The sequence below is a fragment of the Macrobrachium nipponense genome, chromosome 11 (assembly GCF_015104395.2).
Source record: "Macrobrachium nipponense isolate FS-2020 chromosome 11, ASM1510439v2, whole genome shotgun sequence".
Taxonomy (NCBI): domain Eukaryota; kingdom Metazoa; phylum Arthropoda; class Malacostraca; order Decapoda; family Palaemonidae; genus Macrobrachium; species Macrobrachium nipponense.
In genome coordinates this window covers 104772498-104798491 of record NC_061087.1, presented here as the reverse complement: position 1 = coordinate 104798491, position 25994 = coordinate 104772498, and the positions used below count along the sequence as shown (strand labels likewise).

General features: G+C 41.6%; 1 protein-coding gene across 4 annotated transcripts in view; it reads right to left on the bottom strand.

The window, feature by feature from the left end:
• Positions 1–25994, bottom strand: part of LOC135208023 (oxysterol-binding protein-related protein 1-like) — a 186896-nt gene that overhangs the window by 54403 nt on the left and 106499 nt on the right. For 2 of the 4 annotated variants that reach the window (XM_064240142.1, XM_064240134.1), the window contains exons 10-14: positions 6022–6147; positions 5488–5571; positions 4775–5006; positions 2800–3427; positions 1853–1976 (exon numbers count right to left, since the gene is read on the bottom strand). In XM_064240142.1, coding sequence (XP_064096212.1) covers positions 1853–1976; positions 2800–3427; positions 4775–5006; positions 5488–5571; positions 6022–6147 — 1194 coding nt within the window. Of the gene's footprint in view, positions 1–1800; positions 3428–4774; positions 5007–5487; positions 5572–6021; positions 6148–25994 lie in introns of those variants that run through there. The other 2 variants (XM_064240148.1, XM_064240156.1) reach the window with 2 other exon arrangements.

Genomic DNA, 25994 nt, shown 5'->3' with positions numbered 1-25994 from the left:
TAACTACATTGAAAACTCATGTTCAATGGCGTCTTCAGAAACATGAATTTAAAAGTTAAAACATAGTAATGCTAAATACACATAAGACATTTAAAGCCTTTAATTCCTATAGTACTATAACCTTATGAGAACATAAGCTCGAAATGAAATTGATTGGCAAGCCTTGGAGAAGACTTTTCTCAACAAATGAAAAAGGCTTTCCTGGTAGCTTTGTGTGTGGAATACTGTATATAAGGTACACAGCCTGGCACAGCCCCACCTGCAGGTTTTCATTAACTTTAGGTATTGACAAGCACCATTTCTAAGTAACTCCCTTATTACTCCAGTAAGGTTCCTCAGACTAGGGTAGTGAAAGAGCCTATCATCAGCTCTAACTGGAAATGAGTTTTCATTTGTCGTCTGGAGTTAATAACAACAACTGCACTCGGAATTCAACAGTAAAGCTTGGATTAAGGGTTCATACAGCCTCTCTGCAATCCTCAAGAATAATAAAGTACGTTTGGGGAATTCATGAAGTCAAATCTTTGTAGGAAGCACCCCTGATAGCACTTATCTGAATCCATAATGATGGATCTGAAGACCTTGTCTTCCTGTAAGAGATTGAAGTAATCAGCAAAGGAGCAAATAATGGCAAAATGTGAAATGTGAAAATACACCCCTAGTGGCACAATTACATGAAGACAACACACGATATTTTGCCTATCTTATGTCTAGTATGGCTCATCTTAAAGGAATAGTGCTCCAAAATGCCAAGATCTGTTAACAATCTCCATGACAAGAGATGCTGAATAAGAATGTTACACCCAGTGACTGTAACAAATACAGCGTAAGTACATGAACCTAGGGGAATTCACTAATATAGGAACATCAGAAATACTATTGTACCTAATTCAAGTGTGCAACTTCATCTTAGCTTCTTAAAAATTCAATAAAAATTATCACCAAAATCCAGAAATGGAAGTTTTTGAACAGCTGATAAATTGAACTCATTACAAACCATTTACCTTGTAGTTTAACACATGGATATTTGGAACTTATATCCAAATGAGGTTGTAAACGTAATGACGAAATGCATGACCATAAAGACATTAAGCTAAAGAGTAGAGTAATCCAATGGAATATCAAAAGCCGAGTCGATCCATATAAGATTAAGAAGCTGACTGATGAGCAACTGATTTACTTCCCAAGAAGCATGGGAAGAAAGTAATCTCTGGATATAAACACCAACAACAATATCAGCAAAAATACTTTTACAGAGAAAATCAAACTTTCAAACTATAAATTTTTATAATTTAAAATTGTGAGAACTAAAATTTATTTCTTATCAAGAATAGAAATTTTTTTAGAAATATTTCATTTTAAAGTCTTATCCTATATGTACTTTAAAGACAAGTCCATGTGGGAAACTTTCTAAACACTTCCCAGCAAAGTTCCAGATAGCTTCCACCTGGTCTACTTGAATGGAATATTCTCTGAGAGAAACATGGAGTATGGTAATCTTTACAAAGAAGGGAGATTACAGCATTACAAATCCAAAAATAAATATGTACTCCACAACAGATGGAAGAAAATGTCAATATAGTATATATATATTTTGTATAAAATATATAAAACTGTTTCAGCCAACTAGATAAAATACTTTACTAACAAAACTTCAAAAGACCTACTGAAAACCAAGAACCAGAAAACCAGCGTCTGTATCTATTACTATAATATAAAGAACTACAACTTTATAAAAATACTACTACATAAAACTATATAATCTTCAAAATCATACCTTTCTGAGACAGAAAGGCCATGAAACAATGGAAAATGAACTTAGAAAAATATGCCACTAAATAGGAATACTTACCCTTTTTATTAGAACAAGCAAAAATGCTTCTGCACACCATCTAACCAACACTATTCTTCGTAGCAAAATAAAAACATAGCAGTAAACCTCTGCAGTCCCTATAAGTCTTTCAATCTCAGTAGTACTGCAAAATTAAACTTTCTATTAAATAAGACAAAGGATGGTAAGTTAAAAGAATAAAAAAATCTCATACCTAGGTACACAGATCTTTTAAGCTTTAAGGAAGGCACAGGCTAAACCTTAAATTACGTTCAAATTACGTTCACTTTCATACATGACAGAAATGAATTATACAGTAATACATTTCATGAAATTTTCAGGTTAAAAGTTGTTCTAGACAACTGAAGACGAACCATTCAAACAATTACATAACAATTTAAAGTTGATATGCTTAAACTGAAGGAATTTAACAGATTCATTATTACAAAATAATTGCATAGATTGCTCCAGACAAGATTATGGCAACAGAATGCCATCTTGAACCCTATAAGTACATAAGGCTTTAAAGTAATGCTAATACATGCATCAGTCAGTCAGGCAGGTGTTTATATCACTTGGTTACAATTTGCACGAAACATATCTCATTAAAGAAGGGTCACAAGATGCAGGGATTTACGACTTGAGTCAGTTCTCAAGCGTTCACTTGGGTATTTTACCTATACAAAATGATGCATAGTAAACCACAATGCACATAAACTATCATAAAATTACATCTAGACATTATGAAAAGATTAAATTACGAGCAGTATGATGGCACAAAACTATATATCACTTTCCTCTTGTACTTTAGATCACTGCACTTCGAAATAACCATAAAAAAATAAAAAGGACCATGAAATCTGACATAGAATAACTAAAACCAGTACTTTCAACATATAGATATGGCAAATAACACTCTACTGAGTAATAGCAGGTACAATTTCGCTAAATATCAGTAATTTACTTACTTTTCCTCTATCTCAGATCCTCGACGAGAGTTGCTCGTGACGGTTTCGTCACTGCCATCACTATGGTCGCTTAAATCGGATGTTCTGACCAAAGGAGTTTCTGGCGTCATAGAGGACATTGCACGTGAACTTTGTGAAGTACTTGAACTTGACCCTGAGAGAGGAGAGCTCGTCTCTCCCGGCAGGCCAGCAGAGGACGAGCTGTTCATAACTCTCGAGGAGATAGTAGTATGCAAAGACCCAGTAAACATCCCGGTCATTGTGTTCATCAGTCCTGTTATTGTCGTTGTCATTGTTTTGTTTGCATCACTACTTTGTGTTCCAGTAACTGAAGGCACTGAGTCGTCTACCACATCATTGTGAGACACTGTGTACGTACCACCAGAGCCAACAACAAGTCCAGTACTCCCATCCACTGTGAATGTTCCATCGCAAATTCCACTCGAGTTGGGAACTGGAGTGTTTGAGGGAGGACACGGAAGATTATTAAGGACATGTGAGGACGGAGACTGGGGTGACTGGGGATCTGTGGGTAGGGAAGACATGCAAGATACAAGGGTATTGGTCGAACACTCACTTCCACAGGGCGAAGGAAGACTTACTAATGTACCATTACTTCCATCATCATCTGAAAAGTAGAATTGCAACCATTACAAAATCTTGAAAAGAAATACTTAAATGAAAGTGGACACAGATGATGTGCTAAAATTATGAGACTAAAAAGCATATGCCATTTATAGTGCACTTCAATACACTGCAACATAAATTGCACAAATCATTTCAATTTGCAAATACAGTATATTAATGAGACAAAGTTAAATGTTCACACACATATTAGTCGACTTAAGATAGTTGCAAACTTTTCCCCGCTATCATGGGCTGATAAATAATTAGGCTTAATATATACAATTAGAATGTAACTCACATTACAAAACCACATTAAATACTGATTCAAAAGCAACATAAAGGAATAATTATTGAAACACAAAGACTAACTGTAAAAAATAATAAAGTAAGATTTTAACGGATGTTTCCTCTTAATTCAAAGGAATTCTTTTAGCTGTTAAGATTTAAGCCATGCATGTGATGTAGTGAGCAGGAAAAAAGCTTCTCAACAGCATGGGGTTACAACTCAAGATCTATTTTGAATAGTGAACGACTCCATTTCTCACTTGCTGTACCATTTCTTGGCACTAAAATCATTAAATAAGATGGATTCAACTTTCAAGATCTAAACCTATCATAGCTTTCACCAAACAAGTAACACTGATATATCAACATTCAAAATTCTACTAAGTTCTGACAATTACAAGTTTCTGCCAAGATTCATGAGACATTCTAAAATGGTGCATGATAAAATTATTAAAAATCAAGTAAATTACTGCAAAAAATACATACAAGGTTGAACAGAATCAAAGTAATACAGAGTAAAAGAAATTTTACCACAGACTCTACATTAAACTTGATTATCATGAGTTAGTTTGAGCTTGGTATTTCCGCAAGTTCTCTAAAAAGGCAAAAAACATCATACTAAACAAAAAAGAAAGAAATACATATTCTACCACAATTCATTCCAAAAATTTTAAAAATAAAAAGATCTGGGAAGTGTTACAGTCTCCTCTTTGCGAGATATCATGCACCCCTACCTGTGAAAAAGTTTACATAGTAGTCTATGAGAATAAATACTTCACACAAAATTAAAAAGCCAGACTTGAAATCAATAATAAAACAGGAAATAACATTACATCATAACCTACACAAACCACATGCAAATATCTACTACCACGTATAATACAAAATGACAACACCTAAAGAAAGAATTTACCCTGTTTACACTTAAAGAATACAATACAGTACAGTTACAAGAGATAAATCCACTTAAAGAATAAGAATCATCATAGTGAACTTACAAAAGCAGTAGAGGTTATGAGCACCTACTAATAAATAAAACAGATAAATTTAACATACAATGAACCTTGAGAGAAAGCATCAAAGAACTCATCATCGCTGACAGCATCGAAGAATCTACGTGGTCTTGGCAGTGAGACATAGGAATTGGCAGGTGTGTTGTAAATGGATGACCCGTTGGATGAAACATGGGAGGCAATGGATTCTTCCAACTCATGGTGTTCTGTCGCCAGCACCCTAAGAGATTCCTCCAAAACACGGACTTTTTCCCGTTCCTCCTTCAACTGCAGATCTCTAACCTAGGTAATAATAAAGATCTTTGGTAATTTCAAACATCATATCAGCAATAAATATAGGAAAATGCATATTTTACCAATAAATACATATAGGAAAATGCATATTTTAAATTTATTCACAGTTTATATTCTTAAAAACATATTTGCATATTTACCTAAATAAAATGTCGATAAGCAACAATGCATATTTGTTCGAGAAACAAAATGCTATACAGGGCAAAAAGGTTTCTTGATTAAACAACTTGTAACAATTACTGTTTTACTGTTATGGAAGTTTAATAAGACCAGAGTCCCAATTCCACACTGACATAATGTGGCCAAAGGATTTGTTCTTCAATGAAAAGTTAGAGGAGAATAAAAATGAAAGAAGTTACACAGCTAGACTGGTTCAAATGAAATTGAATAAAGAGTAAAATTTTCTTATAAACATGCCAAAGCATAATGAAAAGCTTGGCCCTCCCCTGGCCCCCCATCATGAACATACCTCTTCTTGCTGTTTCATCAATGAAAGACAGTGTGTGAGGCTATTTGTCATATTCCGAGCAGTTCCTGCTAATGTTGAAAATTTCTGTAAAGCAAGAGACACAGAAGTAGAAAAATCTTAATAGACTTTCACTTATGTAATTATAAGGTTTATGAAGTTATTTGTAAGCTCAGCAAAAACTATATATAAGTTTAGCATCATATTCTTTCCCCAGTTCTGCCATATCAGTTTTAATCTTATTTTCTGGGTGAAATCATTTATCTTTTATCTAACTGTCAGATCTAACTGGTTTACAGAATGTCTTGTGCACGACTCCTACGACTTTTGGTTAACAGTAGCGCAAATTATCTGTATATTCCAATGCTAACATTACGTATATGCACAAGAGGAAATCTATATTTTTACTGTTGAGTGCATTAAACAACACAAAATTAATTTTTATTAGCAAGCACTAGAAAATCAAAACATGCCAAATTCTCACTTCATTTGTACAGAGCAAGAATAGCTAATGAAATCGTACTACTGGTAACTCACCTTGATAACATTATGAACACCTTGATGCTGGGAGTGATCCAAATCCAAGGAAGCCAAGGTAGCCATTACCTCTTCCACTTGCTGTTCCATCAGCTGCTGATGTGCAGTGGCTGTTTCCACAGCATCCTTGGATAAAATAAAAAGTATAAAACTAAAGAATTTACATTCCAAGTCAAGTCATCTCATCTTACAACAGCAACTACAGCTTGCACTGAATCTTATGCAAATTTAAAACTAGTCTTTTCTGCACAAATTCTGAGCATATGCATTACGTATAGAGTCGCTATCAGGGCAACCATAAGCCACAAGAAGATAAAGGACTATAATTATATCAGATCCAAATCTGGTTTACCATATACTAGATTTACTCAATTAGGTTACAGTAACACCTCAATTAATGGACATCTACTTAATGTTTTAGGGCTGTTGCCTTGTATAATAAGGCGCCCTATGAGGTTATGTTAGACTTGCGATAATCTTACGCTAAGTCGGTTGGTATTGCACTTCCATATTCAATGGAGTGTCTTGGGGTTTGTAGATCACTTACGAAGTCGGTATTATCTTCTTGGTTATGACGACGATGTGTTAAACTCATGATGATTCGGTGAGGAGGTTCTTGTAGAAAACACGAAGTATAAAAATATATATACGTATTCTTCTGAATTTACATGGTGAAGATCAGGTATGATTGTACAAGTCTTCTAATGACGATAGCTTGATCGCTTCTGCCAATGATGATGGCTAATTCTATTCTCTCTACATGATAAAGCTTAGGTAAAGAGGTACAAGTCTTCTAATGACGATAGCTAACTCTCTTCTGCCTCGCCTACCATCTCGGTTACAAGTTATGAAGGAAGCAGATAGTAGCTTGAACATATGAACATACAATCAGATGACATAGTTACATACGAACACACAATCAGATACAGTTACTAATCACGTAGGCCGCTTGAGCTATAGGTCACAATGTTTGTCTCAAGCAGGAAGCTTGGACTAAAGTTTATAAACAATTGAATGACTACAGGTGATGGCATGTCAACTTAGCCTACATACTTATTGTATACGTCATCTTTAGCGTCTCTAGTCTGATCACATTCCTGCAAGCAATCTGGTTGACCTCTTTAGTTTTAGTCTTTTATATATATGGAATAACATTCCATATTTTTATTATGTAAACACTTACATTAGCTCGGTCAGCTACCAAAACCAACTACTGAATATTACTCAAACTTGACTTGCATTTGACTTATAGGAGTGTGATACAGACACTATGTGAATATATATAAGGGATTTTGACGAAGGAAAAATCTATTTCTGGGTGATTGGCTCGTGTCGCCCTATGAAAGTATCCTTAATATCATTCTTTCTAGGTAAAATTAGCCTAAAATTACCAGAGAAAAACAAATTAAGAAAATGTCAGTAAAACTGACTCCGCTCACTCTTAAAAAGAAGTGTCGGTTATGATATAGGGAGGGCGAGTGTGGAACACTACCACGAGACAAATACCAATTAGAACTTCTATCAGAATCCCCCCAAGAGAGAGCTGATACCAACGGGCGATGCAGACCTCTACTTACTACGACTAGAGGGACGCCACGGACAGCAGCGCCCTAGCGGTCATCCTTAATTAAAACAGCTAAATACATCTTGTCCTGCCAGGGGGGGAAAACAAACCATCAAGGGGGGGTTTCATAGGGCGACACGAGCCAATCACCCAGAAATAGATTTTTCCTTCGTCAAAATCCCTTTTCTGGGCTCAGCTCGTGTCGGCCTATGAAAGAGTACCAGAGAAACAGACAAGATGGTAAAAAAAGGACAATGAAAACAGTGTAAAATGATGGATATAATATAAGTAAATCAATTACAGCATACAGATTAAGCACTTAAACTAACTTATACTAAACAGTAAAATAATAGAACGTTAGTAATCTTAAAGTACTTAATGGTAATTACAGTAAATTACAGAGCTGCATGTAATATAAAGAAAAAAGGGGATTTACTTAACAAAATTATAAAATATACACATTCGTGTGCCCTACCCTAGCATAAAAATAAGGGTAGGTACACTGAAATCCATCATTAATACAAATAGTGCAAAATATATACAAACACATTGTGACTGAAGTTCATCATAAATACAAAATGGTGAATATATACAAACATATTGTGTCCTACCCTAGCATAAAAATAAGGGTAGGTACACTGAAGTACATATCAGTATAAATGTGGATGTCCCTAGCAAAAAAATAAGGGACAATCCACTATATGATTCAACGGCTAAGGCTATGATGTTTGAGTAGCCTGGCGATAGGGTGAGGCATGTTGGCTGATGTAGGTAGAAAGGAGACCTGGATTATACTACAACTACTATACAGTATCAGGGGAAACTATGTTTCCCGCTGCTACTGCTGAAAACTTTAAAGATTCCAAGGACTTTAAATAATGCCGTTTAAAGACTGTCGGGGATTTCCATCCAGTATACTTTCTAAGATCCTCAAAGTTCATATGTTGAAAATAATTAATTGAGGTGGCTACTCCCCTGATATCATGTGCTTTTGGGAATGACTCAGGGTTGGCTTGTTTAATGAAGTAAAGGATTTGCTGTCTAATGCCTTTTACTGATAAAGTGCCACCTTTTTCTCTCATGAAGAGAGCACCTGAGGATCTAGAAGAAGTACGAGATAGAAAGGCTCTAAGAGTTGATACTGGGCAGAGAGAAGGATCCTGTGGAAGTGGGATAACCTTCCAAGGGGCCCACCTTGCAAGAGGATCCTCATTTTTGCTAAAAAGCTACGATCCGGAGCAAGTAGAACTTCTCTGATGGAGGAATTCCACATGACCCGCATCCCTGGATAGAGCCGACAGTTCTGAAATTCTAGCTCCTTGAGGCTAGGCTTAATAAGAATAATGTCTTCCTCAGGAGCATTATGAATGTACAAGATGAGTTGTCAGTATCTGAAGCTAGTTTGAGGACATCATTTAAGAACCATGAAACTGTAGTAGGCCTCTGAGAAGGTCTAAGTCTAGCACAGGCTTTAGGGATAGATGTGAAATAAGATTCAGTCAGATCTATCTGAAAACCTACTTGAAAGATTTTCTTCAAAGCCGATTTATGAGTGGTAATCGTGCCTAGCTGCTAAACCTTTTTCAAATAAGGATCTGAAAAGGATATAGCCAAATTAACTGTCATGGTTGTAGTGTTCGATTCTCTCAAGAAAGATGCTAAGTTTTTTTAACAGCTGAGTCATATTGTCTAATGGTTGACTCTCTCTTGTCTGATTCTAGGAAGAGAATATTCTGTGGATCAATGTCAGCATCTTTATAGCCGCAAACTTCATGAAGTCCATAAAGTTAGGGTCTGGAGAGTTCCTGAGGAAGCGAACACAGTCCTCATTTGTACTGATTGTGATAGCTTGGGATTGGGGATCCGTTGAGGTCGGAGACCAATTCCAGAAGAAGAGGATACCAGTTGCTCTTGGGCCAGTCCGGTGCAATCAGAGCTACTATCCCTTTGAAAGACCTTAGTTTGTTTAGGACTTTCAAAGAGAAGATTCACTGGAGGAAAAACATAAATTCTCCTCCACTGATTCCAATCCAACGACAGGGCGTCCGTGGCATAAGCCAGAGGGTCCAGGTTGGGGGCCACATAGCAAGGGAGCTTGTGGTTCGCTTGTGAGGCGAAGAGATCCACTTGGAGACTGGGACTCTCCGCTTACCCACTGGAATGACCCGACGTCCAGAGACCACTCTGATTCCAGAGGAACTGACCGGGACAGGGCATCTGCTATCACATTCCTTATTCCTGCCAGGTGAGTGGCAGACAGATGCCATTTGTGTTTGTTTGCTAATGCAAAGATGGCTATCATGACATGATTTACATGCTTGGATTTGGACCCTCCTCTGTTTATGCAATGAACTACCACTGCACTGTCCAAAACTAGCCTTAGATGAGACTTCTTCGGGGGAAGCAGTCTCTTCAGAGTAAGAAATACTGCCATTGCTTCCAACACGTTTATGTGGAGCTGGCAAAATTGAACTGACCAAGTCCCTGAACCTGTTTTGAACTGAGAGTATCCCCCCCACCCGGACAGGGATGCATCCGTGTGAATGGTTAACAGTGGGAGGGGATATTGAAGGGGTACTTTCTTGGCTAAGTTCTTTACTTTTGACCAAGGCCGTAGTTGGTTGCGGAGGATCTGTGGAATTGCTGACAACTTGTCTCGATATTTGGAGTTTGCTCTTGACCGCCAAATTCGATTTATATCTTTCAATCTTGCTTTCAGAAGGATATCTGTTACCGAAGCAAACTGAAGAGATCCTAGGATTCTCTCCTGGTTTCTTCTTGACGTTTGTTTGCATTTGAGAAATTGCCTGACAGATTTTGCTATTTCCTTCCGTTTGACCATGGAATTGACAGATTGTGGAAGACAAATCCCATTTGGTATTCCTAGCCACTGAAAAACGAGATTCCGGAGTAGATTTTGCTATTTCCTTCCGTTTGACCACTGGAATGACAGATTGTGGGAACGACAAAGCCCATTGGATTCCTAGCCACTGAAAACGAGGATTCCGGAGTAAGTCTGGATTTCGTTTTGTTTATCTGGAACCCCAGATGTTCCAGAAAGTGAACTACCTTTTTGGTGGCTTTGAGACATTCCTCGACTGTTGGTGCCCAGATCAACCAATCGTCGAGGTATGCTGCTACCATGATTCCCTGAGCTCTCAATTGTTGTACAACCACTTCTGCTATCTTTGTGAATACCCTGGGGGCTACATTCAGACCGAAGGGCATCACTTTGAATGAGAATGTTTGATTTCCTAGCCTGAATCCTAGGAATGGGCGGAAGTGCCTGGCTATAGGGATATGATAGTATGCGTCTGTAAGATCGATGGAGCATGTGACGGCTCCACGCGGAAGTAAGGTCCTTACTTGCGAGAGGGTAAGCATCTTGAACTTGTCGCAGCGAATGAAAGAGTTTAGCTTTGACAATCTAAGATTACCCTTCTTTTTGTTGAGCCTTTCTTTGGCACGCTTAAGCGACCTTGAAATTTTAGATGTTTGACTCTCGCAATAGCTCCTTTCTGAAGGAGTTCTTCCGCGTAATCTGTCAATTCCTTTGACGGCAACTGATGAAATGATTTGATTGGAGGAGGATCTTTGATCCAACTCCAGCCTAATCCTTTGGACACTATGCTCTGTGCCCAATTGCTGAACCCCCACCTGTGGCGGAAGAGGAACAGCCTCCCTCCCCCTACCTGGGGAGCCTCATTGTTGATGGGCGGGTTGGCCACCACGCCCTCCTCTGAACTGTCTGCTCCACGTACCCCTTCCTGCGCCACGCTGACGAAAGTAACCTCTCGCCCTACCTCTCGGCTGAGTGTAGCCTTGAGTCTCATATGCCAGGTTGAAGGCCGGCGAGATAGCGTAGGAAGTGGATGGCTGGGATTGTGGGGGCAACAGGAGGATAGGCTGGTTCTGCTTTGAGCTGGCAGGTTGTCCCTGTTGGGTAACCGGGACCGCCTGCACAAATTGCTGCTGTTGCTGGAGTTTTTTTGTATGGCTGGAACCTCTTACCAGCCTTCTTCGGTTTTCTTGCCAGCAGTGGGAACGGATTCCTGTTTCCTCTTTGAGGAAATACCCCACCTAGCTCTAAGGCTCTGGTTGAGTCTAGCAGCTTGCTGGTGTACCTCGTTCACCGCGGACTCGGGAAGAGATCCGCTCCCCACATGCTAGCGGCCAAGAGTCTATTAGGCTCATGCCTGATGATGCATTCTTGTAAGATGCTTCCGGCAGTTCCTCCTAGCCTGGAAGAAGTCAAAAGCGTCCGTTAGAACCGTCTGAAACTGAGACTTCGCCAGAATCTTGAACAGCGGTTCCGTAGCGTAGGAAAGGGCAGCCATTTCCGTGATTATGAGGGAATTGAGGGACCTGCCAAACCTAGTCCGCGATCAAACTCTCGCCTGGATTAGGGAAATCCGGCAGCCTAGGTAATTTCTCGCCGAATGGTTCCATGGCGCAGTCCGGTTTGAGCTTACCAAGCGTGAACGTAGCTGGAAGTTCTCCCAAAATCTCCGAGGCCTGGAGGGAAAAGAAGGGGCGGGGGGAGAAGTAGACTCCGCCATCCCTAACTGTGGGATGGGCTCATCCTTGAGGACTGCCTGAAGGGACTTCTCCACTAATTTCGTGGCGAACGGAAGAGAAACCTCCTCTTCCGTCGCGAAAATAGTGAAGGGACTCTTGTAGGCCTGGAGTTTCGTGTTCGTTACACTCCCCAGTCCTCAAGGCAGTGAACCCATTCCCGCTGAGCGTGATCTCTACTGTATAGGACCGACTCCTTAGAGATCTTGTCTTCCTCGTCAGAGCCGTTGGCGTCAGCCTAGCATATCCGATGAAAGGCTGCGTCAGACCCGGAGGGTAAAACTCGAAGTCCTCAAATCCTTCGAGTTCCACACTCCGAGATAGAGATCATTCCATCTTTGAACGGAGCGTAGGCAGCTACTCTCCATGGGTTCTCCATAGAGAAAGCTGGCAAGGAGTCATATGGCGGGAGTTGAAGAATCCCCGTGCTAGATGCTGGGGAGACTGAGGGGGAGGAACCTGAGCTAGCCCAGCTACTCGGTCCCTCATTTTCTCTCATCTGTTGAGAGATCCTGGATTGATTGTCCCGATTGAGACAGACTGTTTGATAACTGCGCAAAACATCTGCTCGAACCGTGTCCCCAGTGCGGAGATTTGCGAGCCTACCAGCAACGCCCACCTGTTCCATCACCCCTGCTGAGAAAGTAGAGGGGATCGAAGGTTGCTAGTGCCTGCCACCGCTACCGGCGTAGCCGGAGTGGAAGCGGTGGAGGCGGAGAAGGCAGTGACTCGCGGGAGCGCGAGCCTTCTCCTTCGAAGCCTTGCTTCTGGAGCTCTTTGATTGAGAAGAGCTCGGCTTTGCCTTCACCGCATCGGCATAGGAAGTCGACGACTTCTTAGCCGAAGAAGACGAAGACGACTTCCTAGAAGTCGTCTTGGCTAGAGTCTTCGGTTCTCTCTTTCCCTTCTCCTTAGGAGGTACAGAGAGAGCGGGAGAGCGAATAGGGATATCAGATCCCGTAAAGCCTTGGAAAGAAGCAGAAGAAGAGGGGACAGGAGAAGATCCAGGAGCACCCAAGGAAAGACCTTGGGCGCTCGACATACCTACCTCAACCAACAAATCCTCCCCCCCTACCGCCATAGGTTCAAGGTTAAGGTCCAGGGCAGCGACGTCCGGGACCGACTCCTGGGAGGCTACGACCCCAAATGATTGCTGGAGGTCTTGCTGGATGGAGGCTATCAGCGGGGCAGCGGACAAGGGGTCAACGTAACCCGTCGACTTGCCCGCGGGGAAGATCTGGACGGCCAGCTTCCTGTCCAAAATGTAGGGCTGGCCCTTGGCGGCGTTCTTCCCGAAGCCGCCCACCCACGCTTTCAGGGTGGCGAGGGCGACTTCCCTCACACCGGTAGCCTGAAAGAAAGGTGAGATTAGCTGCCAATGGTGGACGGGAACTAACAAACTTACGACTAGAAGTTGTTAGTAAAATGATAAGTAAGCCTATAGTAGACTTACCCCACCCATCTCCCAGCTGACCGACCAGGTCGTAGCAGATGGCGCAGGCTTCATGGTGCCAAGACGATCGTCTCGTTGAACGAGTGGCACGGGGGCGTGAGACCTACACTCATCATGTCCACAGGGGTCGAACAGCGTCGCGTTACACCTAGGACCTGGCAGTTGGTAGCCTGTAAGTGGAAAAGTACACGAGTACCAAGTCAAACACTTACAGTCTAACATAATGCTCCGCTGGTGCCGGAGCGAAAAGTTAGATTAAACCAGAGCCCGCCAAAATACGTGTGGTAACCCTAGGTTGGTATCTAGGCTATGGCTCCGCTGATGGCGGAGGCCCAAAAGACAACCAACCAGGAGTGGTGTAATGGAAAACAAACCCGACGGAAAATGACGGGGATGGTTGGTAAAATAATAATAATAATAATACACAATTCATTGTAAAATAACGTACAATTAGGGTAAATCCTTAAAATAAAAATAATAAAACAACCTCTCTCCACCCGTCTACTAGAAGAGTGCTTAGGTAAGGAGTAAGCTCCCTTCCGGTAGTGGGGGAGAGATATAAGGATATAGTAGGCAAGCAACCGACCACTCGTAGTACCCACCCCGCCCGCTAGCGGAGCCAGTAACCTATAATCAAAGGTGCCCCGGCTGCGACGGAAGGCTCCTTTCGTATAGCAAGGGAGGTGGCTGAGCAACTGGGGAGGGGGGGAGGAAAAAGGTCTCGGCGAAACACGGCGGGAGCGAGAAAAGGGGGAGGGATGGCTACTCCTCCCCGCCTCACCAACTACCGCATGGAGACCCGTACCTCATGAGTGGTCGCCCTATACCCCCCGCTGGGAGGAACCCTTGGTCACCTCCGAGAGGATGAGAGAAGGCGACTGAGGTTGTCATAACAACCAAGGGGTCCCCCAGCTCCTCCCTATACCAGAAAGGGAGGGTAGGGCAGGGTAAGGTGCTAAGGACACGTGACCGCAAGTGGCCTAAGCCGCGAGCAACACAACCGTGGGAGGCCACGTGAACCAAGCTGTACCAATACAAGGAACAAGCACCTAGGCTAGCCTAACACCCTAAATAAATAAATATACATCGAAAAAGGTGGAAGAGACACTTTTAGTAAAAGAGAAAGAAACCCAGGAGGAGGCAGACTGTTCCAAGAAACAGAAGCCTACTCGGAGCCAGCGATAGCCGATGTAGAGCAAGAGCCGGGATGCTGGGTCAGAATAAAATAATAGCCCTAAATACCAAGCTAAGAGAATGGTAGGAGGGCTAAACTAGCTAAAATTCGATGTAAAACAATGAACGTGATAAAGTAAGCCCATAAGTATAAGAAGTCCTCCCAGTATGGAGGACCGGGAATTCTTACGAGGCAGCATGGCTGCCACGAGACAACCGGGGAACCGTATATGACTATTAGAGGAAAATACTGGTACCCCGGAAGATAAAACTGTGGTAAAATATTCTTATGAGGTTACTTAACTTAGACCGTGGCCAATGCAGAGAGTTTCCATCGTAGATTACAATGATAAATCCCAAAAAACACCGCACAAGAAAATGGCGACTTGTCGCTAGTGCTAAAAATTAAGGATGACCGCTAGGGGCGCTGCTGTCCGTGGCGTCCCTCTAGTAGTAGTAGTAGAGGCTGCATCGCCCGTTGGTATCAGCTCTCTCTTGGGGGGATTCTGATAGGAAGTTCTAATTGGTATTTGTCTCGTGGTAGTGTTCACACTGCCCCTATATCATACCGACACTTCTTTTTAAGAGTGAGCGAGTCAGTTTTACTGACATTTTCTTAATTTGTTTTTCTCTGGTAATTTTAGGCTAATTTTACCTAGAAAGAATGATATTAAGGATACTTTCATAGCCGGACACCGAGCTGAGCAGAAATTATAAATAGAAAATACTTATAAGAAAAAAAAATTCATGGTGTAACCACAAATAGATCAAGTATATAAATAGATACTATAAGTAAAAAAAAAAAAATTCATGGTTGTACACAAATACAGATTCAAGTAAAAAATATTAGGACATAATATGCATATGATATTTGTAAATAATAGTGATCACGTGATATATACTGATACAGTTTTTCACTTTCATCTCATTAAGATACATATGGCTACAGAAAATACTAATGTACTCTGATAATCACATAGAATGAAGATTAACATGATAAAAATCATATTTTAACTGATAAAAATTTCATATATGAATTGATAAAATTATTAATGTTCATGCTGCTTGATTCGTTGATTTTTATGCTAACTGTTATATATCTGATTCATTAATCCATATAATAACTCATATATAACTACAGTTATTGGTAAGATAAAAGGTAACAGATTGATTATAGGCTACATGATTTGTTTATACATGTGTATATGGATTCTATATATGAGTTAATATATGTGCACTTTAAATAGATTCCCATTGCGTACACGCAAAGATATATTTAGATTCTGTTATTTATGATCATTTATATAATAGATTCCTATTGCGTACACGCAAAGATATATTTCGACTCTGTTATTTATGATCATTTATATATAGGATACATGATACTTTCCATATATAGAGGAATGCCGAGTATACTTCACATTTAACTAGCGTTCGAACAACTTTTCGTCCATTACACAGTTCCAGACAACCACCTATAGCCAAATGAAATGGCGAATTTCAATGGTTTTAAAACAAGGGGAAAATTGTCTGGCGGGGTCCAACGTTCTATTTCGGCCTCATACTTATTTCTCTGCATCCTAAGCCACACGATTACGTTCGCGATGAATAAAATCATCCCCAGCACGAGTCCTTCGCCAGCAAAGTAGAGTTGAATATCCTTCGGGTCGTAATTGTCGGAAGTATGTCCCTTTTGTAGTCAATTTCCGACAGCCGCCGGAGCGTTCCGCATTAAAACGAGATTAACGAAGGGATACGGTATCGGTCGAAGAAGTCCAAGAAATTCCTTTCACATTGTAGGCGGTTTGTTCTCGACTGTAGTCGTCCGCTGCGACGAACGATTTTTTGAAGTTGCGATGTGAAACTCTCGTACTGCAGGATACTGTAACCAGGTTCCATTAATCAGCCTGCAAGTGAAATTATACTTGTCACAAGGGCAAAGTAAATTCAGACGACATCCAAATACAGGGGGGGGGGGGGGGGGGGGGGAGGGGGGGAGAAAAGCCATTAAGACCAGACTTAACCCACATGAATTCGCTGATATTTTATGGAATTCAAAAGAGTCAGCTGTACAAACTTTTTTATCCATGGCATTAACAATGATTGAACCTATCCAGGTCTATGATGACTGTAAAAATATCCATAATTATAAAAATAAACAGATATCATTACGAATCCCAAAGAAAATTCGATATTACTGGTAGTAAGTTACTAGACAAAGAAGTGGAAAACAGAGCTATTTGTAAGATTGCCAGGCAACATAAGAGTCAAAGAGAATATTAATCATGATTCTGTATTTCTCCATGCTAACTGAAATTAAGTTGTGATAAAATCTGATCCTATGTGCCCCTAACAAAAGTTTCATATTCAATTTTCTCGCGCGCATCCTCTGAGGTTAATTTTTAAAACTTTATTAATAGGTAAGAGATGTAACGAAAAAACCCACTATGTAACTAATTTCTATATAAACTTTGGGTTTTTCAAGAAAATGTGACATTTTCCCATGAATGTTTTACTTGAATTGTAATAGGCTAATGTTGCAAGTAAATATTTCTTATACATGTCTTGATACTTCTAAATGTCTATGAGGTTCAGAAAAAATTAATTCTTTTATGTTGTTATAGAAATTCTATTTGCTTATTTGTTTATTAATTTTTAAAACGATTGCAAATCCTTAACTAAAGTTGCATTGCAAACACACGGATAAGATAGGTTATGTGGTATGTCATGTGACCTATGAACCACATGTGAAGTTCATGAGCTAAGCATTCCTTTCTCCAGTCAATCTGCTTTGCAAGCGGTTTATTGAGGTTATAAAGAACAATGATTAGTCGGCAAACGCGACAGGCATCTTCTAGACTGATGACGTCGTCACCAGCTTAAGCGTTACGTTACTTGCTGTAAAAGAAACGACTTAGTATAAATTTTTTTGTTTTTTGTTTTTTAATAGTCGACCCACACGAAAAGAATGTCTGAAAAAAAAACAGTACCAAAATTGAACAATATATTAGTATCATGTTGGAAATCTGCACGATTGTAAATAATGTAATTATGTAAAATTAGATATTCCTTATTCAAACTATGAAAAGGGTTTCCATACAATTCGATATATTATTAGCCCTGTATAAGATTCATATAGGATTATTCCATAGATATACATTTTCACTTCTAGACTTTAAAATCTCTTTTATTTTATTTATTTATTTATTTATCTATTAATTTTTGACTACGAATATAAATCACTGGGACAGACAATATGTCAGTAAGTTTTGATAGTGTTTGAACTTTTAGCTTATTTGTCATTACAAAGCGTTAAGTTAGAGTTCAATCTTTACGCATATATATTTGGATATTTAATTAACCTATGGTTACGTTTTTGCTTATTGATTTTATCGTGATTCCTTTTTATATAATTTGTAACCCTTCTGACTTCTTACGGAGTGTATTATATTGACTCCACTTGTATCCATATATTTATTTTATATTTATTTATTTATATATATAGATATATACAAATAATGGTTGGCTTGAATATGTGGAAGAGTGTTCTAGCGGCGTACCGTATAAGGCTACTTGCGGTATCATTTCTACAGATACGAGATATGAATGATAAAGGTATTTAAAACCGCGAGAACCGCTATAATCCAGTTTGGATCCAATATCACGAGTTGTAACTCGTAAGACATTGACACTTTCTTATTTATCTCTTATTCTACCAAACCGATTGACTCTGGGCGATAAAATATATTATTGGTTTTCTTAATGGAAAGGAATTCACACGTGTTAAGGAGATTATTATTGATTTACACCACCCGAGTCACAGATTATTGTGTGTTGAATTCCATGTTTACTGATTTAGCACTCATAAATATTCCTAACGCACTCAATTGCGGTGTTTGTTTTTAGTGCTATTAATTCTATATAACGTGTCAAGGAACTATTAACACTAAGAATGTTTATTCCCTCTGTCAGACTCGTAATTTCTGTTAATAATTCTACGTATATTCCTTCAAGGATTGATTTGGCACAGGATAGGCCCCTAAACTGACAGGTGTCTTAGTGTATCCCTTGTTTTCATGACACGTGTTACAATTAGTTATGTGCTTTTTATATCTGTAAGCATTGTAGGCCAGTAAAATAGTGATTTGGCTTTCTGTGACAAAGTAGGGAACCCTGGATGACGGAATGCAACCAGTTTAGGACCATTGGTATGAAAGAGATTATTACTACTACCTGGTCGTTAGTTACCTGCTGTGTTCTTCGGGTTTTCCTCGACACGGACCTACATATAATACTACATTTGATTACATAATTCTGATACACATACTTTTAAATATCCTTTTGCTGTTTAAGGTTTCTGCTCGAAAGTGTTTATTGTTTTTGCTTAGCGCTGACCCTGTTCGTCGAAGTTTATTTATTGTTTGCTTATTGCTGCTGACTCTGTTTCGTTCGTTCGAAGTGTTTATTGTTTTGGTTATGTCTGTTGACTCTTGCTTTGTTCAGTTTGTAACAGTTCTGCGCTCCAACCCAGATATTCAATGCTCGCGATCTCTTGGGTTAAGGAATTTTCTTGTTTAGATACGGTTTTAACAATAGGCACGGATGTTTCTATATCTTTTAGTCTAATTAATGGTTCTTTGCAGTATGGTGCGGGATTGCGGGATAATGCGTCAGCTATGATAATTGCTTTCCCAGGTAGATATCTTATCTTGGCTCCAAAGACCTGAATGATCATTTGTCACCGAGTTCCTTTTGGACTGTGATTAAAGCCTTTGAAAAACTCGGTAAAGGACTCATGTTCAGTAAGGACTTTATTAGGATAGCCATAGATTATGAACTTAAAATGTACTAGTGAGTTACAGATACCTAGCCTTTCCTTGCCTATTACTGCATATTTACTTTCAGAGGGCTTTAGTTTACGTGAATAAAAAGCTATAGGAAAGAACTGTTTATCATATTACTGAAGTAGTACCCCTCTTATCCCTTGGTCTGAGGCATCTGTTGCAATAAAAAAAAAATTCCTTATTTAAATCAGGGATTTTTAAGTTAGGTGAGCTGCATTATTCCGCTTTTAAGATATCGAACACCTGTTGATGCTTTTTAGACCATAATAAATCTACGCTCTTCTTCGTAAGATCTGTTAAAGGAGCTGTCATGATTGAAGAGTTACATATTTATATACGATTGTAATACCCACTACAGCGCAAAAGTGCTGTATCCCCCTTTACGTTAATAGGTACCGGAAAGTTATGAATAGCCGACACCTTACCATGGACTACTTTAAGACCTTGACTAGACACATAAAACCTAGATAAACATGTTCGGTTTTTTAAAAACTCACATTCAGATATTTTACTCTGAGATTATTTGTCTTTGTCTCTGTAGCACTAGCTCTAGTTTATGTGAATGTACTTCTAAGGTATTAGAAAAGATTACAAGATCATCCATATAGGCATGTAGGTTATCCCCTAAAAGTCTCCAAACACTATATTGTAATTGGGGTGCAACGTAAGCCGGAGGCATACGTAAAAATTGAAATGTCCCCTGAGTGTGCTGAAAACGGAGTATGAGGTACAATCACTTAGGTAATGGTATCTGGTAAAAGCTTTTAAGTAAGTCCAAGCTGGTGAAAAATTCTAACCTAACAGAGATAAGATGTCGTCGGTACATGGCACTGGAAACTATCGGGAGTTGTTTCCTTGTTTAAGCGACAGAATCTACGCAGATACGCCAAGTCCGATCTTTTATGGCATGACGTTTGAGGGAAAAATTATATGGGCTTATTTGATTTCCTAATGACTCCTATTACTAACATTTTTCAACTTCGTCATTTATCTCTATTTTGAAATTTCATTGGGGTTCTACACGATGGTACGTATATAGCTTTATGTTTGTCCCTTAGACCGTATTTTGTTTTCAATGACATCCGTTTTTTTTTTCCCCAGAGATCACTCGCTAGTGGAGAAACTTCCTGTATTCAGATAAAAGATAAAAAAAAAGTTTTCTTTCTGCTGAATCACCTCTGCTTGAATGACTTTACGGATATTACTTTAGATAGAGTATAAGGGAGATTCATCTACGACTGATTGGGCATGATTAAAAATTAGCAACAATAAAAAATGCTATATTTATAACTTCCGTATCCACGATATGTATACGTTTGTGGATCACTAGATTTAACTTGTTGCTGCTAGTCAACCGTGTCTAGGGCTTTGTTCGCGGAAATCGTTATTTCTGGCTCAGCTCGTGTCGCGCGCGAAATATCCGTTTAATCTATTATTTCTAGGGTAAATGTACTAACACATACCAGAGAATAAATAAAATAAAGAAAAAGGTCAGTATAACTGACTCGCTCACCCTCCAAGAGGATGTCGGTATGAACACTAGGCGAGTGAGACCACTACCACGAGCCAAATGCCAATAGAAATCTCCACTACAAAACCCTCCAAGAGGGGAGCCGACCCACAGAGTGATCAGCTCGTACTACTACTACTCCATCCCATGCTGCCGACTGCTGCGCCTCTGGTGGCCATCCTTTTCAGTTAGCGCACACGAGTCACACGTGCTATTTTTCTCTCTGTGTTTTTTTTTTGTGCCCTTTCGTTGGATTTATCTATAATGGAGCGTGCAGCTATCGCAGCAGCTAAGTTAAGTACTCAGTATTTATGGTTAGTTGGTTTTTTTCCGGCCCTGAGACTGTATTTTGCCGTTTTTTTTAGTATAAATACGAAACTCTGGGTCGGAAGCATGGCAGCATGGTTCTGCCTCGTGGTGGGTTCGTTCTTGGTCTCCCATACCTAGAACATCCCCTTATCTGTGGTACGCTTCTATATTAATTATCCGTTTTACTTAGGGTAACTGTCTACTCAGGTTTGTCATGCATGCATGTCTTTTACCTTAATGTAGGCTTCTTCTATCCAGAACCCTAGTCCCGGCTCTTAGTATCGGCCTCTGACTAGCTTTTGAGTGGTTAGACTTACCTTCGGGTTAGTCGTACACTCCTGGGTTTTTTTCTCCTACTATATTGCTTTCTTTCTTTTATTTTTATTTAATTATACTATGTATTTTGTTATAGTTAGGTTAGTTAGGCGTCTGGCTTAGCCTAGGTCCTGGCTCATTGAGCCTATACTACCGCTCATCAGTTTGGTTTGCTTCCCTATAGCATCTCTCTGATCAGTTGGTTTTGGCCCAGTGGGCTATATGCTACTGCTTTTCAGTTCAGTTGCTTCCCGATAGCATCTCTCTGATCAGTTTGTTTGTCCCTAGGCTTAGTTGTCTTGTTTTGGTCTTACCGCCTCGTGGTCACTACGTGATCACGAGACAGCCAGACGCCTGCCCAGTCACCTTCCCCCCCCCTCCCGTTCTTCCATAGAGTCGGGAAGGGTGGGTCGGTCTGCCCATGCTCGCTCCCACATACCCGAGCCATCCTCCCTCTCTCCCCCCCAGGCGGAGGGGCTAGGGAGACGGGGACAGACCCACAGGACTGGGGCTGACCTCTCCAGCTTCTCGGGTCCGGCCGGGTAGCCGGTAACGTGGTGGGGGGTACTGGCCTTTCCCCCCATCCGTTGCTACCTTGTCGCTCCGTGCTAGCTCAGCCTGTATGTCTTCTCGCTCTTTCCCACCTTACTAGGGCTCCTTCCTGACCGGAGTCCTGGCATCCAGCGGAAAGGTGTTAGTCCACTCAGTAGAGTGGACCGGAACATACAGTGGGTCCCTGCTAACCTTACCGTATTGCTGAGTTACTACACTCCGCTACCACTGGACTTGGTCCGGTTCGTTTGAGTTTTAGGTTTAAGTGTTATTAGATTAACTATAAGTTTATCTTAAGTACCTTAAACCATCCCCCCCCTCCCTTACATGTCTTACCGGATCTCTCCGGGATTATAGCCTATTCAGGCGAAGCAGGGAGTTATGCCCAAATTTTTTCCGAGCTCCGGCATGCAACGGAGTTCTTCTGTCCTTTAGCCTGTAAGTGATATTCTTTAAGATACTCATGTGTCTTCCCACTTACAGGCCACCAACTGTGAGCATCCGGGATGCGCCCGCCACACTTCAGGACCCATGTGGACACGAAGTTTGCCGGTCATGCTCCATGCGCGACTCCGCACGGGACATCCAGGTCTTGGTACCATGAGACGTGTACCATATGTTACGATCTGGTGAGCCAGCTTTTAGACGGGGTAAGTATTCCATCTCCGGTAGCTGCTCCGCTTCTGTTTTAGTGCTTAAGTTTTCATCATTCACTTTAACTTAAGGCATCTAAGTTTAAGTTATACTTTAAGTTTTAGTTTTAAGTGATTCTTAAAATCTAATCTACGCCCTCTCTTCCAGGCGCCGGCAGTGAGGGATACCCGCACTGGCAACCCTGCGGGCCTGGGTCGGCGGTTTTGGGAAGAACGCCGCCAAGGGTATGCCCTACATCCTAGAGAAGCGGTTGGCGGTATTAATCTTCCCCGGAGGCAAGGCGACAGGATAACGTCGACCCAGTAGAGGCGGCCCCGCCCCACTATCGCCTTCATCCAACAACAGCTGGCTGCCTCATTAACTGACCAAGACCAGGATATCTCCACGGACGTCGCGACTTTAGATATTAATGTGGAACCTATGGTAGGTGTAGACGACCTGTTGGTCGAGGTAGGTAGGGTGGACACCCAAGGGTCACCCTTGGGCGTAACTGTTTCTTCTACTCCTGCAACCTCTCCATCCTTCCAAGGCTTTACAGGTGATGAATTGTATACTCCTCCTGACGCTTCGGTTAGACCTAAGGTCAAGGGTTCAAGCAGTGAAATCCTTGACTAAGACGTCGTCGTCGTCTAAGAGACGACTTCGGCTTCATCCTCCTCGTCGCTAAGTCTCCGGCTGGGAATCCCGGAGCAGACAGGTCTAAAGCTTCTAGCTCCGGTTCTAAGTCCTCGAGGAGTAAATCCTCCAGAGAGAGATCTCGCACTCCGGCAGAGTCACCAGTTCCGCTACCCTTGGTTCCGATTCAGAGCCACCCCTCCACCTCCGCAGCAGCTCCGGCTTTGGACTCCAATGCTGGCCTGTTGCAACAGGTGGGCGACCTGGTTGGGTCCCTAAAGAGTAGCATGGAACAAATGATCTCTCGGTTGTCGGATAGGATTACCTCCCAAGACTCCATTATAGCCGGACTGAGAGAAGCCCCTCTAGCCTCTCCTCCACTTTCCAATACGAGTGGAACTCAGCTTCCTCCGTATGACTCGCTACCTCCGTTCTCGATGAACAACCCATGGAGAGTAGCGTCATACGCCCCCTTCCAAGAACGGTCTCATTTCTATACCGGAATTTGGAACTCGAAGGATAGAGGACTTCGAGTTCTACCCGGAAGACCTCCAGCCTCCGTTCATAGGCTACGCAAGGCTCACAGCTTCAGCCATGGTTCGGGATGATAGGTACCAAAGGAGACAGTCCTCTATTCACGAGACCAGGCTCAGAGAGAATGGCTCAGGTGTTTAGAGGACATGGATTGTTCTAATACCAAGATACAACTTTTTAAGAGTCCCTTTACCATTTTCACAATGGATGAGAGTACCCCGCTCCCGTTCCTGACAAAGATCGCGAGGTCTACCATCCCAGCGGCCCAGAAGGGGGAACCCATACCTCAATTGAAGGAAGCAGATCCCACGCATCTCCGTTACTCCCCTCAGCCGGAGAATTGTGGGAAGACTTGCCGAACACTTCTCAGCTGGCAAAACTCAAACCGGACTGTGCTATGGAGCAGTTTTGGTGAAAAGCTACCCAGGCTCCCAGATAGCCTTATTCAGGCTGAATTTGACGCGAAATCGCGATTAGCCAGATCAATTAACTCTATGGCTATGACCGAGGTAGTAACCATAGCCTATGGCTCAGAACCGCTTTTTAAGCTCATGACCAAATCCCTGAGTCAAACGGTACAGGCAGATATGTTTGAGTTTGCCACTGCTAGAACGAATTGTAGGAAGCATGTCCTACAAAGAGGCAACCATTCGGCCATGAGCCGAATAGGTTTACTCTCGTCTAACATCTGGGGAGCAGATCTCTTCCCAGAAGCTATGGTGAAGGAAGTCCAGTCAGAGGCTACGAGGCTGAACCAGAGCCTTAAGGACCGTTGGGGCCTTACGGCTAAGAGGAGGCAAGACCTAACAGCGAAAGGTAAGGGGCAGAGGAAACCCAGGCGTTTCCAACCTTACCAGAAAAAGCAGCCACGCTTTCCTCAGCAAGTTCCAGCGGTGCCCTTAGTGCAAACAGCCCAACCTTCCACTTCTAAGCTCAATCACAGCCAATTTATGTGATATCCCCTCAGCCTCAGCCCTCCACCTCTTACGCCGTCTCTCCAGCTTACAATCAAGCCTTCGAGAGTCAAGCTTCACATAAGTATGACCGCTCGGGTAAGGGAGGCAGAGGTAAGCGTTCCTTTCGTGGGAGAGGATCGGGAGGCCCCTTTAATAGGGGAAAGCACTTCAGAGGAGGCCGAGGCGGTTACCAGAAACCAATGAAGAACTTCAGTAGGAGGGAGGCTGTTTCACTTTCGCCACCGGTGGAACTTCAGCGAATGGGCTCAGAGGTATAGTGTCAAAAGGCCTGGGTTGGAGCTGGTTGACGAACCCACCTCCATCCAGACCTTTCCGTCAACTTCCTTCCAAGGAATTGACAGAGTACGCGGAGGACCTCCTTCAGAAAGGAGCTATAGCGAGAGTCAGAGATTAAAATTTCAAGGTCGCTTGTTCAGCGTGCCAAAGAAAGGCTCACAAAAAAGAAGGGTAATCTTAGACTTGTCCCGCTTAAACTTAGCCATCCGCTGCGACAAGTTCAAGATGCTCACGATCTCGCAGGTGCGGACCTTACTTTCCCCGTGGGGCCGTCACCACCTCTATCGATCTTACAGACGCCTACTATCATATCCCTATTTGCAAGACACTTCCGTCCGTATCTGGGTTTCAAGATAGGAGACCAGACATTCTCCTTCAAGGTAGTCCCTTCGGACTCAACGTGGCACCCAGGGTGTTCACGAAGCTAGCGGAAGTGGTAGTGCAACAACTCAGGACACAAGGGATTATGGTAGTAGCGTATCTCGACGACTGGTTGATCTGGGCTTCAACAGTCGAGGAATGCAACAGAAGACTACACTGAAAGAAAGATTCAGTTCCTGGAATATCTAGCTTCAAGATAAACAGGACCAAGTCAAGACTCACTCCAGAGTCAAACTTTCAG